The sequence below is a fragment of the Gossypium hirsutum genome, chromosome A11 (genome assembly GCF_007990345.1).
Source record: "Gossypium hirsutum isolate 1008001.06 chromosome A11, Gossypium_hirsutum_v2.1, whole genome shotgun sequence".
Classification (NCBI taxonomy): Eukaryota; Viridiplantae; Streptophyta; class Magnoliopsida; order Malvales; family Malvaceae; genus Gossypium; species Gossypium hirsutum.
Window position 1 is genome coordinate 76,192,283 of NC_053434.1, and position 18,139 is coordinate 76,210,421.

Here is an 18,139-nt window from a genome sequence, read left to right on the forward strand (position 1 = left end):
CATTGCATTGTATGTATGATATTGTTGTGATATTATTGCGATGTGGGCTTCGGCCCAACCGAGGCTAATTTGGGCTAAGGCCCAGAGACCACCGTTATTGAATTGGGCTCTGGCCCAAAATGACTAACGATTGCTTTATACTCGTTGAGGGTTGTACACACTGAGTTTTCAAAACTCTCCCCCCTCCTTCCAAACTTTTTAGGTGAACTTCAGTAGGCGGTTCGACGGATGGAGGGACTCGGCGGTCACCAACTAGCATAAAAAGTTTAGACTTAGTCTTTATGTAATTTTTAATATATTGACTGTAAATTATTTCTATTTGATTTGGGTTGTAACAAGGTCTTTCCTCTGGCTAATATATCAAATTAGGATTATTATCATTTATTTTATGCTTTATATTTATTAGAAGTAGAATGTGGTTTCCTAAACCATAACTGTTTTTAAATACTACGTCTCTGCAACTCAATTTTTAAATGACGAGTTTTCATAAAATCATATGTTCTAATTAAAGCTTCCGCAACTGAAAAGAGATTTTACAAAGTAATTAAGGCTTTTCGTTTTAAGGAAGTGTTTCCAATGAAAACAAGGTTTTCGTTAAAACACTTTAATGTGATGAGCCAGATTCGGCCATAACATCTGGGCCGGGTTTGGGGTGTTACATTTAATGGTATCAGAGCTCAGTTTTAAAACTCAAGCTGTGAAACGGGCTTGGTTTTTGAGTTGTTAAAATTTTTTTGAAATATTCTATTGTGTGGCACACCGGGTCTTCGACGTCGAGCCAAGTAAATTCTCTTACTATGAATTATGTTGAACTGATATACTGCAATATGTTTTAAGATATTGATTGTTTATATTCAGTAGGATTTCCTTAGATATCAGATTGTATTAAAACATTTGAATCTGAATTTGATACTTATTTTGTGTATGTTGAGAATGTTTGCGATAGGAGGATGTTTTGAATATGTATTAAAATTAATAGGATCAGAGTGCGCAGTGGTAGCGTAATGGGATAGTTGATACACGACTACTCTGTTATTTAGAAATTTCGGGAACGAATTTTTTTTAGGAAGGGTGAATTGTAACACCCTGATTTTGGGCCTAGAAGTAATGGGCCTTGAGTTTGGGATCGGTTAGAAGGCCACTTGAGTAAAAGAAAGGTGTTTAAATATTTTATAATTATGTGTTTAGTTTAATTGTTAAATTATTTAGGAAGGGTTGGTAGCATGGAAAAAGTCCTGGGTTCGATCCAGGGCTTTAGCAAAATTTTACATTTTTTTCTAAAGAACCCTGAGCATTAGGTGAAAGCCTTATTAATAAGGCCTGCTAAAATTTGACACAAGGAAACTTGTGGCCTAGTGGCAAAAGGTGTGGGTAGTAAGCAGGAGGTCTAGGGTTCAAGTCTTGGCCTTGGAAAAAAGAATTTTATTGCGCATAAGATTAGTAGGGAAGCTAGCGTTTAGGCTTTATAAATATGTTAGGTGGGAATTCAACACAAGGATGCACTTAGTCCAGTGGCATGATGGTGTTAGGAGTAAGGGGAGGTGCTGGGTTCAAGTCGATAGCATGAGCAAAAGTTGTGGGTCTTATTTTTAGACAACTTGGAGGTCGGAAGAAAGAGTTTATAATTAATTGGGGAGGAGAAATGACATAAAAGAGCTTGTGGCTTGGTGGCAAGGGGCGAATAGCGCAGCCAAGAGATTAGGGGTTCGGATTTGAATAGTAGCAAATATTTTTAGTATAACCAGGTTACGGGATTATAGGCCTTAAAAATAGTTAGGGATGGAATATTGCACAAGAGCGCTTGCGGTGCAGTGGCGTGAAGCATGCTATGGTTATGAGAGGCAGCAGGTTCGAATCTCAGAGTTGGCGAAATTTAAATTTTTATTCTTCAAGAAACTGGGGCTTAGGCATATAAGCCTTATAATTAATTGTGACCGAATGGTTGCGTAAGAAAGGATGCGATGCAGTGGCAAGCAGCGTGTGGGGAGGTAGAGTAACCTTGAGGTTTGTAGTTCGAGTGGAGGTGCGCACAAAAGGGAGAATTTAATTTTGCTACTAAAGTGATGTACGGTGGAAGCAATTTGAATGCAATTCAAATTGGAATTTTTGGTTAAAATCAAGGGGATTAAGATGATGATTAAGGGTGATATGATGGTGATAAAATTGGAGAATTTGAAGGGAAATTATCTTGATGAGTTTAAGTCGATTGAGGAGTGTAGGTGTATTATTTATTTATTTATTTATTTTTTAGTATAAATATGTGTGTCGTACAAGCGAGTAAGGGCATTTGTTGTTTTTATGTGCTTCATTTGCATATCATCTCCTCTTTTCTTTAAGCCAAATTCTTGATCTTTTCCTCCTTATTTTAATCGAATCAATATCTTCCCTCTTCAACTTAGCCGACTATTTTTTTTTTTCATTTAAAAGCTGATTCATACACTTTGGGGGTTTGATTTCTTGTTGGCAAGCAATCTCGCAATCTGTAAGTGAATTAGATCTTCTTCGGCTTTTGTTAAATATTTCAAAGTTCTTTCATTTCTACACTCTTAAAAGCCGATTCTTCTTTATTCTTTCAAAAACTTTCGTTAACCTACGGTTTCTCCATTTATTTCTCTTTTTCCTTCTCATTCAAAAGTGTGATCGCTGATGGAAAAAAGGGGGTTCTAGCAGAGAGGTTGGGATAGAGGCACCCAAGTTTAAGCGACGTAAGGTGTCAGCCGTTAGGGACTTTCTGCCTGGATGTGGAAGGGGGACTACGTCAGATTTCGAGTTACATAGGTAGATCGCAGTCGATCAATCTAGTCAAGGTAAGTGTAGGTGGTTCTTCGGTAAGTAGTGAATTTATTTTGAATTAATGGAATGTGACTAATGGAATATAACGTTGAATATAGGTTCGGGCGATTATGAACACTTAGTACTGTAGGTGATAAAGTGTGTACTTCTACCCTATGATAATTTGATATAAAGCCAAAGGTGTGTTCACACACTGCACACACAAGTAGATCGGCAAAAGCCGAAATGCAGAAAAGCCAAAATGTCAAAAAGCCAAAAGTTTGACTATGATAGTCTTGCAAGTGCGCGAACACTCGTGAGATGGAAACTGATAGGTTATTTGAGGTCCCATGAGCGATTCCATGGGCTTGGGCTGTGAATTGGCCAACCGGGCCAGAGTAGGTTAATGGGCCTGATGGGCTGTTAGGCCCATAATAGGCAAAAATTGATAATTGATGCTATGTGATGAAAAATCGTATGTGAGTATGACTATAAATGTGAATTGGGCTTGATGGGCCATATAAACGTGATTTGGGCCTAATAGGCCATATAAATGTGATTGGGCCTAGTGGGCCATATACAAGTATGTGAACTTGACTGGGCTTTGTAAGGTGTTTTGGGCCTAGTATATGATGACTACATAAAACTTAATTAATATATTGTGACCGTGGACAAGTCATAGGGTTAAGGTGTGGCAACGAGTATACACATGTCTAGGATTGGATCTGGGGAGAGTTTGGCACTTAAGCAGTCTTAATGACTCACCTCCTCTTCTCTGGAATCTTACCTGGTGCATAGTATTCATTCATCTTAGCTCACGAGAGTTTTTAACGGGCCAAGGTAAGTGAAAATCGTAATAAAATTAAAAATTATTGAAATGCCCTTAAGGGCAAAAATGATCGAAATAGCCCTAGGTGTTAAATGTAAGTTTTATGGATGTGACATGCATATCTGCTGCATACATATGATATTCTGCTTAGGTTGCATATAGGTTGGGTATTATGGAACAGAGGAAGTATATGAGGATCGCATGGTTGCTTGGCAATTGTGGATCTACTGATAGCTTTTAAGCCCAATGTGTAAATAAAGGTAGTTCCGCAACCGGGCTACCATGGATGTGTATCGGTTGGGTGGGTCGATATTTATATCCCCACATAATGTGTCGGGGGACGGAGCTGATGTGTAGTGGATGGATTATCGGGATGGGATTGCACTGCATTGCATTTCATGTATGATATTGTTGTGATATTATTACGATGTGGGCTTTCGCCCAACCGAGGCTAATTTGGGCTAAGGCCCAGAGACCACCGTTATTGAATTGGGCTCTGGCCCAAAATGACTAACGATTGCTTTATACTCATTGAGGGTTGTACACACTGAGTTTTCGAAACTCTCCCCCCTCCTTCTTAACTTTTTAGGTGATCTTCAGTAGGAGGTTCGACGGATGGAAGGACTCGGAGGTGGCCAACTAGCATAAAAAGTTTAGACTTAGTCTTTATGTAATTTTTAATATATTGACTTTAAATTATTTCTATTTGATTTGGGTTGTAACAAGGTCTTTCCTCTGGCTAATATTTCAAATTGGGATAATTATCATTTTTTTATGTTTTATATTTATTAGAAGTAGAACGTGGTTTCCTAAACCATAACTATTTTTAAATATTATGTTTCCGCAACTCAATTTTTAAATGAAGAGTTTTCATAAAATCCTATGTTCTAAATAAAGTTTCCGCAACTGAAAAGAGATTTTACAAAGTAATTAAGGTTTTTCGTTTGAAGGAAGTTTTTCCAATGAAAACAAGGTTTTTGCTAAAACACTTCAATGTGACTCGCTAGATTCGACCATAACGTCTGGGCTGGGTTTGGGGTGTTACAAGTTTTGAACGAAGCACATGTATTGACCCAGACAGAGTTTGGTAAGGAGTATGTTGTTTTTAGTGATGCTTCCTACACGGGATTGGGTTGTGTGTTGGTGCAGGAGAGAAAGATAGTTGCTTATGCGTTGAGGTAGTTGAGGCCGTATGGGTGTAACTATCCGACCCATGATCTGGAATTGACAACTGCAGTCTTTGCACTCAAGATTTGGTGTCGTTACCTTTATGGTGAGAGGTGTGTGACTTATACCAATCAAAAGATTCTTAAATATCCCCTTAACTAGAAGGAGCTGAACTTGAGATAGAGGCGTTGGATTGAGCTGCTGAAGGACTACGATTGTGTGATTGAATATCATCGGGGAAAGTGGAATGTTGTTGCTAATGCCTTGAGTAGGAAGTATTTAGTTGACTTGAAGGTGATGTTCACAAAGTTGTCAGTTTTTGAGGATGGTGGTTTGTTGGCTGAGCTTTAGGTGAAGACAACCCTTGCACAGCAAACTCAAGAGAGACAGTCATTCGACGAGATTTTGGCACGTCGTATCTATCAAGTTGAGTTGGGTGTTCTTGGATATTTTGGTCTTAAAGCTGAAGGTTTCCTTTGTTCCAAAGGTCGGATGTGTGTTCCATGGATGAGGATTTAAGACATATGATCCTTATCGAGGCTCATAGTAGTTTATATGCTATGTATCCTGGTAGGAACAAGATGTTTTAGGATCTTCGGGTTTTGTATTAGTGGCCTGGGTTGAAGGACGTAGCTGATTTTGTTTGTAGATGTTTAGCTTGGCAGAGGATTAAAGCTAAGCATCAACATTTGTCTAGGTTGCTTCAGCCGATCAAGAATCCAGAGTGGAAATGGGAGCAGATCATGATGGATTTTGTTTTAGGTTTACCGTTAACTCCATCTTGGAAGGACTTAGTTTGGGTCATAGTGGATCGATTTACGAAGTGTATGCATTTCTTGCCTTTCCGTATGACTTACAGTTTTAAGCAGTTAGTTGAGCTTTATGTCAAGGAGATTGTCAGATTACATAGAATTTTAGTTTCTATCATATCAGACAGAGATCCACGGTTTATGTCGAGGTCCTAGAAGACGTTAATGAGGCTTTGGGTTTGAAGCTTCAATTCTGTACAACGTATCATCCATAGTCAGATGTCAATCTGAGAGGGTGATTTAGATTCTCGAGGATATGCTTCAGAGTTGTGCTATTGATTTTGGTGGCAATTGGGATCGACATTTGTCATTGGCTTAGTTCGCGTACAACAATAGTTACCAGAGGAGTATTAAGATGGCTCCATTTGAGGTACTTTTATGGTAGGAAGCGTAGGACTCCACTATGTTGATTTGATATGGAGGACAAGAGGAATTTGGTTCTAGATTTGGTTCGTGAATTAAGGACAAGGCGAAACTTATTTGTGAGCGGTTGAAGGTAGCTTCAGATAAGAAAAAATCTTATGCTGACTTGAGACGTCGAGATATCGAATATCAGGTTGGTGATAAGTTGTTTTTGAAGATCTCACCTTGGAAGAAGGTTTTAAGCTTCGAGCAGAAGGGTAAGCTTAGTCTGAGGTTCAATGGGCCTTACGATGTGATTGAGCGGATTGGACCGGTTGCTTACCATCTTCTGTCGCCACCTAAGCTTGAGCGCATTCACAATGTCTTATGTGTTTCCATGCTTTAAAAGTATAGAACAGATCCTTCTCATGTTGTTCCTGTTGAAGAGATTGAAGTTCGATCTGATCTTTTGTATGAGAAGGAACTGGTTGCGATCTTAGACCGTAAGGTCAAGGTGCTACGCAACAAGACCCATAAGACTGAGGAAGCCACTTGGGAGTCAGAAGATATCATGAGGCCTCAGTATATGTGTTTGTTCGATATAGGTAAACTTTGAGGATGAAATTTCTTTTAAGAGGGGGAGAGTTGTAATGCCTTGAAAATAGGTCTAGTAGTTTCGGGTAAGTTTACCAGTTTTCAAGTGAAAATTAGGAGTTAATCGAGTTTATTAGTGATTTTTTTAAAATTCAGTTAGCTTAATTTCATTTAAGAATTGGTAAATAATATTCCAAAAAATAAAAAACCTTCTAGGAAAATTAATTTTATGGTTTCAAATAACTTTTTCGGTAAAATAAATATTTTAGGTCTAATTAGAATTGAAAAATAAATTAAAATGGGGGTTTAATTGAGAGAATTTAAAATATTAACTAAATAGGACCATTTTGCAAAACAAGGGAAATGTAAGAGTGGTTTTATAGCAAAGTATCCTTATTTTCAAAATTGTGGAGGGAAATGAATATTTTGTAAAATAAGGGAAATGTGGGAGTGGCTTGATGGCAATTTCCCCGATTTTTGAAAATGAGGTGCGGTTTTCAGTTTTAAAAACACTTTGGACACCATTTTCACCCAAATTAAGAGCTTTTTCTCTCTCTCTATTTTTTTTGCTTATTTTCATTGACCACATATCAGAGAATAAATCTAAACTTTTACTCTCTCAAAATTATCTCCAAAATCCCCATAAAAGTTTTCCAAAGTTGAGTAAAAGTCATCCAAAATTTCTTTAAGGATCTTGATTCAATCTTCTAAATAGGTGATTTGAGATCAATTGAAGGCAATTCTCAACTCTAAATTCATTTTAAAGTTGTTTTCAATCATTATTTTCTATTTAAATTGATTAAAATGGATTTTCAAGTTTTGATTTCTTCTTTCTTAAGCATGGAACTCAACAATGGTGAATCCATGATTTTTGAGTTGGAATCCAAGTTTTAATGGATGCCTAAGCTCAAAATATGTTTATTAAGAGGTTTTTAATTGTAAAATAAGAGATCAAACTTGTTTCATTGATCAATTTTGATAAATTCATTTTTAATCAAGAAGATGTGTTGATTTTCTGGAAAATTTTAAAACGATTTAATAGATGAAATTAACACTTAGGTTCTATGTTAATGGACTAGGAATGAAGTTTAGATGTGGTTTGTGGTGTTGTGAAGGTTGTTTAGTTGATGAATTTTATATTTCGGCTTAATTGTGTAATTTTAGTAAGGTAGATTAGAGAAACAATTTAGATCCATATAGTTTATGAAATTTTGACTTTCTTAATGTTAATGTTAGTTTGTAATGCATATTTTTTCTTTGTTAAAGCTTCATACTGAGATGAGGATGATGCTAACCAGATTTGATGCTCAAACTTACCTACTTGAACACACTTTTGTTTGCAAAACAAAGTGTGGAGGTGAGTGATTTTAAAGGCTATTGGTAAATTTACCTGGTTATTTGTTAAATTGAAGTTTTAAATAGTGTTTTAATGACTTAATCGCATCTTATTTGGTTGGATTTGTAAAAATTAATTTTATTTTACAATAGCATTATTGCAATTGGCTTTTGGAAAATTGTATGTTAAGCTTTTGGCATGATTAATTTGGAGCTTTTGGCATGATTAATTTGGATTGAGTGGATTGTTAATTGGAGCATGAGTTATTGAAATTTTTAGCACTTGATATTGGTGTTATGATTCGTTTAAGATTCATGGACAAAGACATTTTTTGTGCTTAATTATATTGATGTTGAAGTTGTTAAGCTACATGCTTTTCATGGCATTTTTACATCTCAAATTAGGTGCTTAAACATCAGATTTTATGCCTTGTATGTATGATTAAATTGGAAACATTGCATGGTGGATCCATTGGATATAGTTGGCATGCCATAGGCTTTAGTTGGCATGCCATAGGATTTGTAAGTACTCACCATTATATGCACTATTTGTGAGCTTGTGTCTCCATTTAATGGGACTATAAGGAGATATAAGGGAGCGTGTGGCTTTAGCCCGCTCAATCCGAGACTGTTTCTGATATGTAGGAGTTTGAAGATCTGGTTTTCCAATGTATGACCACACGTTTAAATATTTCCATGAATGTATTATGCCAATATAAGTGTATGTTTCTATGTTAAATTATGATTTCATATGCCATATTAAATTGGAATTTTATTCATGGAATATCATATGGCATTATGATTATAATATGTGATATTGTGACTGAAATTTTAATGCTTAAATTGCCTAGATTTATGCATGAATTGGGTGCTATTTACTTATTGTTTTTATGATCATTCATTAAGCTTTTTAAGCTTACACCCTTAAACCTTTGTGTAGAGACTTTTTTGGCTTGAGGAGTTGAAAAGCGAGCGCATGGCCAGTCCAAGATTAAGGCTCGGTAGTAGCTTAAGGATTCTTCTTTAGAAACAATAAGGGGCATTGTGGCACTTATTAGGACTAGATTTAATTCAATTGTAATAGACATTGGACATTTATTTGGACATTTATTTTGGTGATGTTATAATTACTTTAATGCTTGACTTTTATGCTTAATTGTTGTGTGGTTTATGGTGTCTTGATGAGAGTTCATATGGTGATTGAGAACATGATGCTTGCAGCATGTATTTTATACTAACATAGTTTAATTGTAGCTTGCCAAAGAGTGGAATGCTTGTTGTTAAGGTATGTACCTTGTGTGTTGAAATTGATGGTTGCTAAGTATAGTTATAGCTAAGTATAAAACTTGATTAGATTAATTGAAGCCTTTAACGATAGAAAAACTTGATAATATTTTAAAATTAGACTTGTGAGTGTTAAAATGTGGTAGAAATATTCTTAGATAATATTTTAGGTAATGTATTAAAATTTTATAAAATTTACGTTTTAGTTCCTATTAATAAAATAATAATTAGACTTAGTAAATGAACGCGATTGAAACTGAAACTTTTAGGGCTTTCATAAATTGACTAAAAGAAGGTTGGTAATCATTCAGAACTAAAAACAAGACTGTTTATCTTTAGATGGTAAAATGACCAAAATATCTTTAGGGTTAAATAATTAGAAATAGTTTTAAAATGGTTCACAAAATCACTTTTGCATTAAAATTAGATAATTAATTAGTTAGAATTGAGGTTTTATAAGGTTGGGGTGTGTTTTGGGTGGTTTTGAGCTGGAGAGTCACTTAGGTGGCTATTGTGTCACTTCAGATTCGGGTTGGTCTGCCCCAGTCGAGTTTGGGGTGCCACAATAAGTTTGAATTCCCTGAAGGGTAATTCCATCAAGTCTACCAGAAATACCTTTCCCTGAATTTCTAATGGACACCTCTTAAAAACTTTGTTTTCAAAAACAAATTGTCCTAGGGGACTGAGTATAATTATGTCACTAATAGTTTCATTATTCTGTCGAGGTCTATCAACTTTGGCCCACTTATTAGGTCATGGAGCCTATGTAGTAGGACCGGCATCTCTCATAATAGGGGTTTTAACTTTATCCTTTCTCTTGCGTTCAACACGCTTAACTTCCTCGACAATTTTGGTTTTATAACGCCCTAAGCAAATCCAACATTAGCAAAGCATGGGAGAGACCTGGACTATATAAAGGGGTGTAACACTAAAGTGGTAAGTGGCCTTTTAGGGGTGTATAAGCACTCCCAAGAACAAAGTCGTGAGGGCCATGTGTGCCCAAAGTGGACAATATCTTATTGGGTTGGGTGTTTGTAATGACATTTAGTGGTATCAGAGCTCAATTCAAAACTCGTACTGTGGTTTATTTTTAAAATTACATGCATATATGAGAAATGGGTATTTTGGAAAAAATCCATGCCACAGCTAAAACTTTTGTATAAAGATTTGTTTTATTTAATAACCTAAGACTCCGAAGCTGGCACAAGATAAGTACTTATGACATACTGAAAATTTAAATTATGAAACTTCACCTTGAGAGAGTATAGACTATAAAACTCTAGACTCTGAAACAGTAGATAGTGAAACTTTACATTTTGAAAACTATAGATTGTGAAACTATAGTGAAACTGTGACAAAACTTTTAGATTGAAAACATTCTGAAATAATAATGAAAGCTCGTTTCTAATTGTCAGATAAACTTTATAAAACTTAGAAAATCATATAACAAGATGAAAACTTGTGGTGTACGAACTCAAGATATGAGAACTCGTGGAGAGCAAGGTTAGGGAACCCAAGTCGATTCGTTTGTCGTAGGTATGCACTCCCAAGTCAATGGCTGAGCATGTTGAGCATGCACCTGCTATTGATGATAGCCAACATGAGCCTGTTAATGATGTTGTATCATAGCCATTGATAGTACTAGAAAGAACATATATTTTCTCCTTACTTATTGGTTAATTTGTACCCATTTAATTATCTTTAGCACATATTTTAGCATTTTTAGTTCAGTAAATTACATTTTATAACTCACTGGATCTTAGCCTATTTATCCTTAATTTTGTCATGTTTTGGTACCAATGTCGCTGCATGAGTATTTTTAGATTGTTCTAGAATTATCGTAGCACCTAACAGCTATCCAAATAATAATAAAAAGTGTGAGCTATCCAGTCTGGTAAGACCAACTTGTACATACAGAGGTAGCATGATTCTAATGAAAGGACACTTGTACTATTGGGATAACTATTAATATTGATGAAAAAATGAGAGAGAAAGGGGGATTATCTTCTTCAACCTATCTTTTGAAGCTTTTTGTCGATGGCGGTTTAAACCTCCTATTGGTGAACCGACGTGAAAAGGATGCAAACTAGCTCTTGACGAGGAGCCCTGAGTGCAACACAAGAGGGAGTTGGGAGATCAAGTTGAGATTTTCTAGAAATAGTACCCTACAATTGTTTCTTTTATATTTCTTTTCTAAAAAATGACGATTACTTTCTATTTCATGACTGTACGGAAGTATACATGATTTTTAGGTTAAATGTTATTTTATTCAGTCTTGCTTTTACTATTTAATTTTTGGGTTTGAATGTTTTTAGCATGGAAGTGTTATTGCAGTCACTAACAAGTGTTATTGCAGTCACTAACATTGGAAAATGCAACAACAGTTCAAGCTAACAAGCATGACAGTGGGAGTTGCTTTAGGATTAGAGGAATTTAATCCACTTGTTCTTAATAGTGTTCCATTGCTATCATCGGAAGGTGTGGCTAATGTGCATGTTTAAGTCTTAGATTAAATATAAAATTTAAGCTTGATAAGATATGCATTGCAATTTAATGCCTCGACAATCACTTATCCTTTTATACCTTGTGAGCACTTAATATTCTGCTGAATATTCATGTTGGGAATCCTAGTTTACCATTATCATATTTTATCTTATTATTTTCAAGTTATTGCTTCGAAAACTACTTTAACAATTTATCTCCTTTCTATCTATTTATTGCACTGAAATTGATAGACAAAAGATAACCATCCTCATGGGATCGATATCTGACAGACTCATATCTGTTTACTATACTTGCATCGACAGTGTACGCTTGCACATTATTGTTGTGACTTTAAACAACCAATCAAGTTTTGGCACCATTTCCGAGGATGGCTTTTGTTTGATGTTTATTTTGGTTTATTTTTATTTTATAATATTTAGTTGTTACTAGTTTTCTTTTTGTTGCTATTTTCACATTTTATTTTAGAAGTTGTATGACCCGAAGCAATTCAGAGTTTATTATTGATTTTAATCCAGAAATTGAAAGAACCGTTTAGAGGAGACTTTGAAAACAAAGGAATATGGCTTTACTAAGAAATTATGAAGCCATAGCCCCGATGAAAAACCAAAATGCTAATGACCCACCGTTGCCGTAAGACACTCAAATACAAAACAGGACTATACGAGATTTTGTAGTACCTGTCTTGGGTGACTTACAACCAAGAGTTGTTTGGCCAACAATTCAAGTTGGAAATTTTTGAAATCAAGCCAGTAATGTTTCAAATGCTGAATTCTAATGGGCAATATGTTGGACTTCCACATAATGATGCACGAGAATATCTTAAATCATTTTTATTGATTCGTGCTTCCTTTAGTCAACAAGGTGTTCCTGATGACGCTTGGAGATGCAATTATTTCCTTATTCCTTGTAGAGAAGAGCCCGTACTTGGTTCTTTAAGCTACTTGCTGGATCAATTACTTCTTGGAATGTACTAGAAATAAAGTTTGTTTTTCGATTTAACCCACCGACAATGAATGCTCATTTTTGAAATGATATTACAGCTTATCATCAGTTGGACGATGAGAATCTTCACACCACATGGGAACGCCATAAATCTTTGCTTTGATGTTGTCTCATACATGACATTCAGTAGGAAACACAAATTGAGATTTTTTATAATGGGTTGAATTCACACACGAGTAATCTTGTCTACACATCACCCAATGGTCCTTTGTTGGATTGTACTTATAATGATACTATTGGAATTCTTGAGAGAATTGCTCAGAATGATTATCAATATCCTATCTCTAGAGCTGCTTAAGCAAAAGCTACTCTGGGAGTTATTTACTTGCACACAATATCTGCACCTAGTGCTCAAGTTTCTTCTCTTGTAAATATGATAAAAAAATGCAAGGGACTAGTGACGTTGCACCTATACAAGTCACTCAACAAGTTGATGTTCCTGCCTTTTGTTGTGAGATTTGCAGTGACTGTAGCAACCTTATTTAGACATTAATCAGAACAATGGTTTCAAGACCATGAATTAGAAAAATATTTTAAAATGATTTTCTATGTTTATTTTGTGTGAATTTATATCTGTGAAAATTTCGTGATTTAATTTTGTTGTTTAGGTATCCGATTAAATAAAAGGACTTAATCGCGTAAGATGAAAATTTGATGGTTTAATATGGGAGGACCAAATTGTTGTTTTCTTTTTAATAGGAAGTATTTATGTTGTAAATATGCCATATTTAATATTGGTGGACGGTAGTGGCCATAGTTTATAATAGTTTTATGTTATATTAATAAGGTTATATAGGTAATTTAGTTAATAAACTTATATTAAATGAAACCAAAGTCAATAAACACATTATTTTCATTTGTTCATCCACCGAAATAACAAATAAAGAAAAGAAATAAGAGAAAGCAAGGGTTCAGCACTTACTCAAGCTCAATCAAGGTTCGTTTTTGTCTAGTTTTTGATAATTTCTACGTTTTTAAGATCGTTGCTTCGAGTACTACAAAACCCATGTTTGAATTTTTTATTTTGATGAATATTTTAAGTTATGCCACTGATGAGAGTTTGTGATTTTTTTTGTTTGATGATGAAAAATGAAAGATATGTTTTAGTTTAACATGTTTTGTATTGGGGTTTTTGACGATTTTAAGTAATTAGGACTAAATTGCAAAAATAATAATTTGAGGGACTAAAATCTAAAAATAAATGGAACATATGGACTTGTATGAACACTAGGAATATTCGACCAAACATGGGTATAGGGAAATGGTAAAAATTGTGTTTTGTGCAATAGGGACTAAATGGTAAAAATTGTAAATGTCAGGGGTAAAATGGTAATTTGCCCATTTATGTGTTTTTGGACTAAATTGAATGAAAATATGTTTTAATGAGCTTAATTTGAATATGTTTAGATCAAGAACCAAAGAAATCAGATTTGGATCGAGGAAAAATAAAAGTTGTCGACTAGCTGTCCTATTCCGTTTTATATCTTCCGAGGTAAGTTTATAAGCAAATAGTCATACTCAATTTTAAATAAATGCAAAGTATATATTCTGAATTGATATGTATGAATTATTATATGTTATAGCTAAATATGAATAGGCTTGATTATAATGTTTCCGAATTCGTTTCGACCGAGTTACGACATTCGAAAGCCCCATATGAACCTTAAGGATAATTAGGATACATATGTCATGACATAGGATTCTGATATATGTGTGCGAGTAAGATCATGGCATCGATATGAGATTCCATATATGTGTGCGAGTAAAACCCTGTCTGGGACAGTGGCATCGATTTGTGATTACATGTAAGACCACGTTTGGGACGTTGGCATTGTACTATATGTGTGATTATCCAAGTGTCCTATCCAATTTCGAATGGTTCATCGGGCAAGGATAAGTTGTGTTTGAATAAGTAAAACGAGCTAAATGGCCAGGTGTGAGCTAACTTGTTACCTATGTGAGATAAGGTAAATGAGTACTTTGAATATTTGTTTAAAATCATGTATGTTAGAAATGGAAAATATATGTGAGATTGGTATGTGTATTCAGTCTTGTGCCTAAATAATTTGAAGATCAATGAAATGATTCTTAATTATTTGCATTGTGTGGCCATGCATATTCGGCCATATAGGTAATGTACATATGTGATGTTATATATATGATCTGGTGTATTCGGACAAATAAGTGATGTATGTATATGAAGTTAAACCTTGTTTTGTGAGCTTGTGTAAATGAGTAGAAGTATATTTGAATGTATAATGATATCTGGCTATGGAAGTTGAATGAAAATTTGTAAAATTTTAACCATATAAGAATTCGGCCAAAGTGATAGTAATGTTTAAAAATGTGTGGTTATGGAATGTATAAATTGTTTTAAATGTGACAATGATAATGTAAATTGGATTAGTTTAAATTTAATGAGCTGACTATATTGTTGGGTTGTTATTTGCTTATAACTTACTAAGTCAAGTTAGCTTACTCTTTGGGTTCATGTTACTTTGTTTTATAGATTTTGGGATACACGTTGCAAGCTCGGGGATCGTCAGCAAAGTTCATCACACTATCTACTGCTGTGGTATTTAAATAGTCGAACTTAAATTATGGCATGTATAGGCTAGAACATACTTTTGAAATGTTGATTTTGGTCATGTATTTAAAGCCATGTGAAATGGCTTGCTATTTATGTTTAGACTTGGTTTTATGTGTACTTAGTCATAATGTTTAGTGAGCTTGGTTTTGATAACCTGGTTATGCTTGATTGTGGTTTAAATTCGTTTTATTTAAAGTGTCTAGTTTTATGAATGGATGATGTTCGTGGTAAGTTTTTTATGCATTGAAAATGGCTTTATTCTTAAGCTTGAATTCGGTTTTAGTTGAATCATGGTTAAAGTCCATTTGATTATTATGCCGCATGTCATGGTTGATCATAATCTTTACGTTATTTTGAAAGTGTATCTAAGTATATGAAGCTTATGAATGTACTTTGTTTTTCAACTATATGTTTATAATAGATGTTAATTAAGCTATGGTTAGCCATATGTTTGTTAAGTAAAAATTAAGACTTATACATGATATAATTTGGTGTTCACTTATAATTTATATTAAGTCATGTGTATATGATATTCGGCCTTATTATATGAGTTGAATTTTTATATGCTTTACTTGTGTATAAAGGTGTTTATATTATGGATGTTATGTATATATATGCATGTGGTTATATATATAAATTTGCTAGTTATGTAATATCCTGATTTTCGGGTTTTTCGCGATTCTTGATATTTTAAGTCAGTTTCTAAAATTTGGTATGTGATTATGGAATTCGTAATTTGAGTATGTAAATGGGCTTATAGAAGGCCCATGTGTTGGCCAAAACCCGGTAGAATTTTCAAAATTTGGACTTAAGAGTTAGGGGTTCTGGCTAGGTGACCTTATGTAAAGTTGTGGGAGAAATGTATCACAAAAAGAGCTGTAGTAAAGTGGCAAAGGTGACGCCACTAAGCTCCTAAAAAGGTGGCGTGTGAAGCATAGGGGAAGACATGGGATCGATTCCCTGTGTTGGCAAATAAGGTTATTTATTTTTATGAGCAGGAAGGGTAAGTAATAGAACCCAGGTGGATTCTGTTGGAGGAGTTTGAATTAGTCAAGTGCATGGATTAAGGAGTGATAAGGGGAGAGATTTTAGGGATGTTGAAGAGATAAGGGGGAGCGTATCTAAGAGATATTTTAGGAGATTTGAAATGGGGGAAGTGATGGCCGGCCAAGGGGGAAGGTTAGTGTAAATTCGACTATTGGGTTTTAGGGTGGCATTTTCCTCTTTTGTTTTCCTTCTTTCTTCCCACTTGTGCCGATTTGTCTTAAGCAATTCCTCTCTTTTCTCTTCCATTATTTCATCCATAAACTCTTTACCCCTATTCTTCCTCTGTTTCATTTATAGTAAAAGCCGAACTCATCCTTCTTTTCATTGCTAACCGAATAGCAACAAGCCAAATCTCGAAGGAGGCAAGGGAAGTCGATTTCTCCATAAAGGTATACACTTGTTTTTTTCTTTTAGCCGATTCATGTTATATCAGAAGCCTTTCAACTCTTTTTTCAACACCCTTTTTGGTCCATAAACCACTTCTTCTTCAGTGATCCAAAAGCCGAAAGCATAGCATCCTTGGGTGACTTGGTGGCCGATTCTTAGGATCCTTATGGTGTGATTTTTGCTAGTGTTTTGAAGCTGGGACTGCTTTGAATCTGAGTTGACACGGGATTGGAACCGTTTGGGTAGGTGAACCTTGGTAAGTGCTCGTAGCTTTAATCAATTTGGTATTATGGAGGTTAAGAAAAGTCGAAACCCCTTTAGTTTAAAGAGGTGGCCGAATATGGGTATAGGCTTTATGGGGTTCTTCTTTTAATATTTTTATGGTTTCTATAGTGGAGGAGCAGCAAGGCGTAGTGTCGATTTGGATTAGCTTGGATCACCGGATTGGCTAGATCTCGCCATAAATCTCGGCAAAGGTAAGGTGCTTAAGGCCATTATGGATGGTGGCCGAATGCGTAAGTGTTAATATTGGATGGTTCTTGATTTGGTTCAATTATTGCGAGCTGATCTATTTAATGGTTGATTATAGGAGAAATCGTGTAGGAGATCTCGTCGAGGAATATTGCAAAATAGGTATGTAACGAACCCTTTTTCATAGCTTAAAGCGATAAATGCCAAAATGCCGAAATTCTGGAAACGGTAAGAGCGTGATTTTTGGCTTTCACGGTAAGTTGGGCCTCGAGGGGCTGAAGTAGGGCCCAATGGGCTTTCGGGCCCATTTGGCTAAAATTGGTAGAAAATTAAAACCTGTTAAATTTCGCATCGAGACTGATAAAACCGTTATGGAATATAGGCTAAATGGGCCTAGATGACAAAATCGACTATGTAGGGCCCATTAAGGGTTTTAGGCCCAATAACTCAATTTCGCTAAAAATGGGCCAGAATCACTGTTTGCCCACATGAATTGTTAGTAATCGTTAATGAACATGGAAACCCTAACTTTTGGTAAAATTACAGGATTACCCTTATAATATGAAAATGACCGTTTTGCCCCTAGGTAAAAATGACCATTATACCCCTAGGGTTTATATATGAATTTAATACATGGGATTTTGATAAACATGGTATGTATGATATGCACATGACATGTATGATATGCACATGATATGTATGATATGCACATGATATGTATGATATGCACATGATGTATTCATAAATGCATTAGGTTGAGTTTTTATATGGATGGAGGAAGTGCAAAAGGGCTTATGCCCCAGTTACTAAAAAGAGCTTATGCCCCAGTTATTAAAAGGGCTTATGCCCCAGTTACCAAAAGGGCTTATGCCCCAATTATTAAAAGGGCTTTTGCCCTAGTTATTAAAAGAGGCTAGGCCTCCAGTTATATGATAAAGCAGCTATGCTGCCAGTGGAGAGTTATGGTTGGGTGGGTTGAGTTATTCCCCACATGGTGTGTTGGTT

At 35.2% G+C, this 18,139-nt stretch overlaps 1 protein-coding gene across 1 annotated transcript; it reads left to right on the forward strand.

Moving 5' to 3' along the window:
- Positions 1-5,932: 5,932 nt before the first annotated feature.
- Positions 5,933-6,535, forward strand: LOC107956332 (uncharacterized). Its single transcript, XM_016892033.1, has 3 exons — positions 5,933-5,947; positions 6,041-6,253; positions 6,329-6,535. Exons 1-3 carry the CDS (start codon positions 5,933-5,935, stop codon positions 6,533-6,535), a joined length of 435 nt encoding a protein of 144 aa, XP_016747522.1.
- The last annotated feature ends 11,604 nt before the right edge of the window (positions 6,536-18,139 follow it).